Genomic DNA, 4,055 nt, shown 5'->3' on the forward strand with positions numbered 1-4,055 from the left:
GTGGTAAACTGTGGTCCACGTCTCACAATTACCTCATGAAGATCATGGCCAAAATCAACATTGTTGGTAACATTAAAAATAAAAAGCTTCACATTATTTCTAGAATGTACACGTTTTTTTTTATGAAATGATTTCCGAGACAGAACCAATCCACACAATATCCTGAATTACCAAATTGTAACAGCCATTAAAATGTACAAGTCTCAATAAGACTGCTTCATTCAGACAGTGTTATTACCGCTCTGGTGTTCTCTCATATTCAGTTGCGCCTGTGAACATGAACTATTCTGTTATCTTAATGCAAATGTAATGTTTTCATCTACTCTTATGACTTGTGTTTGAGTTTTGGAAAAATAAAATAATTGACCTTTAGCTATTGTTTTAAATCATGAATATTGCTTTCATGTGTCCAACCACAATTAAGCTTTACTACAGGACAGTCCATCCTCTTTTATAGCCTGTCAGTGTCCTTCCTCTATGCAAAGTGAACTTCCTCACAGTCTGCTATAAAGACTTGATATCATGCTGTCAGTTGCAGCAGAGAAGAGAAGCTCCCATCAGATCACCTTCAATAGCACCATAGGTGCTTTCCGACCGATAGTACTTGTACTTTTAGAGGAAAAGTAACTTCTAAGCAGTTCTAGAACTACTCTCCCCCAAATTTTTCCGTTTGCATTCCACTGCCAAGTGGCCGTAGGGACTGATAGGAGGGGTAAGAAGTGACGCAAGCATGGCAACGGTCTTTATAGCATCGTCACTAGACCCTAGCGCCACATACAACAACAAGCAGCATGGAGGAGACCGTACATGGCCAGCAGTGCCTGCACCTCCGCATCATCCACTTTTCTTCCGAGTTCCTCATTCCGTCCATTCTCATAGTAATTCACTATGTTTTGCTCAACACAGACGGGGCTTTATTATACTCGGAACAGACCCCGCCTCTGCCTGCTGCGCTGTGACGTGTGTTGTGTGTGTGTGTGTGTGTGACTGGGTGTGTGTGTGTGGTGTGTGTGTGTGTGTGTGTTGTGTGGTGTGTGTGTGTGACTGTGTGTGTGTGTGACGGCCGGTGAGCCGCAGGACATGCTTGTGGAGTTAACTCCGAAAAGACAGTTAACCACAGGTTCCCGTTAATCTTATGATGGACATGTGTTGTGATATTTAAACAAACGAACCGTCAACGGTGAAATAAAAGCTCTTATTTACGAGAGCGGTCTGAGAGACCTCCAGCTTACAGCGAGGTGTCTGAGCAAGACTGGCCGAGCGACAAGCTAGAGGCCGGGGCAGGCGCTTGCTTCATGGAGGTTCTCAACTCCGAAAACTTTGAAGCAAATTGTCAATTCGTCATCAATTTAGCAAGACTGCCTATACTCGAAATCAACAGTTAATTTCTCGCCTAAAACGTTGTCAGAAGTGAATTTAATGATGAATAAGATGGTGAAAATTGTTATAAATGTCCTGTTGTTGGTTGTTGATCTTTCTGCAAGTTCCGAGTTGGCAATGAGCGTGACTTATAAGTTTGACCAATTAAGTACACCTAGGAAAGGGAAAATGGAAAAGACCCTGCTCTGAAGTAGGAGCTAAAAAAGTACGCTACTGCAGCCAGAGGAACTTAAAAATCCTCTAATTTTTCCTGTCGGAACACGATGAAAAAAGTGTTCTAGGAACGTTTAGTTCTAAGAACTTCAAAAATCCCTCTGGTCGGAAAGCCCCTCATGTTCTCTGTAGCTCTGCTGCTGCTGCTGGCTGCTGTGAGTCTCACTGAGGCAGAGACACTGACAGTATGATCACAGCACACTGTTCACTGCTATTACACTGATTCAATACTCACCATGTTTTCCTCCACAGGTGTGAAGTGTGAACAGTTGACACAGCCAGCCTCTGTGACTGTGCAGCCAGGTCAACATCTGACCATCACCTGTCAGGTCTCTTATTGTGTTGGTAGCTATCGCACAGCTTGGATCAGACAGCCTGCAGGGAAAGGACTGGAGTGGATTGGAAGTGGACGTGTTGGATACACAACGTACTACAAAGATTCACTGAAGAACAAGTTCAGTATCAGCTTTGACTCTTCCAGCAACACAGTGACTCTAAATGGACAGAATGTGCAGCCTGAAGACACTGCTGTGTATAACTGTGCCAGAGAGCCACAGTAACACAAACCATCAGTAGACCGACAAAACCAGTGATTAAATATGTACATTGAAGCGATCGTTAAAGACCCTCTGATCACTGTCTGATTCTCTGATATGAATGCCTGCATTGCATTGTGGCTAATGGGCTTAGAATGTACCCCGCTCGGCCCATATCGTAGTGTTCTGTCTTACAGCATACTGTAATATTTGACCGGTAATAAGACTGAAATAATATTAAAATAAAGAAATGAATACCATGATAACATCTAAATAAATGTCTCTTCTCCCACAACCAAACTGAATTACATGTTTACATTGTTAAATGCACACAACTGAAACGTGTTGGATGTCAGAGTTTTCCTGGAACAAATGCATGAAACCCTGTTCTTATTATCAGGACTCAAAATTTCAAATTTGAATTTCAAATTTGAAAAAAAGGTAATAATGACATTACGTCAAAAATGTAAGTAGAATCTGAATTCTAAGATACAGTAAGATTATTCTTACTGTAGAATAACACAAATTACGTTAAGGAGAAAGCCGTAACATAAAAATATGTTTTGAGGAGAGATTGAACAAAGGACACTGTTCAATCAAAAAGGAGGAGTTAATGCAAAACTCAGATATCTTCCACCTCTACTTATCTGAGTGCAGAGAGGAGGACAGAGAACAGTGGACACACAGTTTAACATGATGGACTATAGGACAGGACTGCTGCTTTTAACTATCTGCTGGGCAGGTGAAGATTTTCACTGATCTTGATTTGACATAGCGTTTATTTGTGTCATCAGCTTATTTCACTTGATGTTTTTTTATCCTCTTGACAGGTGTTGATGGTCAGACTCTGACAGAATCTGAACCAGCGATTAAAAGACCTGGAGTGGATCGCTTTTGTACACACAAAAGTCAGAGTTGGTGCACAGACATAACTGTCATCTTGCAGTAAATCTTAACTTTAAGAGCTGATTAAGAATCAGCACAAAACACATGCTCCCAGGATGACATCAGGGGATAATACTGATCACGATGTATGTGTTCTTTAGTCACGTTATGAGGTTTTCACACATTATTTTTGGTATGACAGGTTTTTGTTCCAGCAGTGAGTGGAGATGCAGCACTGTGATTACTTCGACTACTGGGGCAGCGGGACTGAAGTCACAGTAACAGGTAAGTCACATTTAAACAATATATTATTAAACAGAAGATTATTTTTAACTTTTTAATGTGATTATTGGTGCTAGAGAAGTTTAACTTATTGTCCTATATTTAGGTTTATATTGATGTTGGACACACTAAAAAACAGAGCAGACAGATGTTTTTAATGCAGCTGTTTCTTAGAAAGCATTTGAAAAACTTCCTCTTAATGCAGATGGTGGTTTGAGTTAATCTTGTAATTGATTCAGCTGGATTGTAATTGGTGTTGATGAATGTTTGCATCTTTTTATTCACATTATTATTCAATACATGTTGTATTACCGTGGATATTAATCACCATACCGTACTGTAATTTCTTAGAGAAAAAGTTACCGTAAATCTGAACATAGGAGAACATATTTTATTCATGCATTAAATTACTAGGTCAGTATGTATTTCAATTAAACAACAGAACAAATGTATATTTAAGTACATACTATTACATAGTATGTAGTATCTATTTAGAGTTTCATTTGAAACACCAAAGCGACGGTTCCAGTTTGGGAAATGCTCAAATTCTCCAACAATGAGCGGCATTTTAATATAAACACAATAATGCTGATTTTGTAGTCGCAGGTGGTAGTTTATAACGATAACAAAAAGCATTTTTAATATTAGACCTGAGTTTTAAAAATGTATTGAGTTAGTTTACAATTTCATGGTTATATCACCAGTTAAAGTTATTTGTATCATTATTTATTTAATATTTATTGATTTAACTTTGGGTCT

The 4,055-nt window shown here is 39.1% G+C and overlaps 1 gene segment (V, D, J or C); it reads left to right on the top strand.

Annotated features, from left to right (window-relative positions):
• The first annotated feature begins 35 nt into the window (after window positions 1-35).
• Window positions 36-2,153, top strand: LOC118494083. The segment is given in 2 exon segments: window positions 36-66; window positions 1,846-2,153. Coding segments are annotated over 2 exon segments (339 nt in total).
• The last annotated feature ends 1,902 nt before the right edge of the window (window positions 2,154-4,055 follow it).

Source organism: Sander lucioperca, chromosome 21, assembly GCF_008315115.2.
Source record: "Sander lucioperca isolate FBNREF2018 chromosome 21, SLUC_FBN_1.2, whole genome shotgun sequence".
NCBI classification, from domain to species: domain Eukaryota; kingdom Metazoa; phylum Chordata; class Actinopteri; order Perciformes; family Percidae; genus Sander; species Sander lucioperca.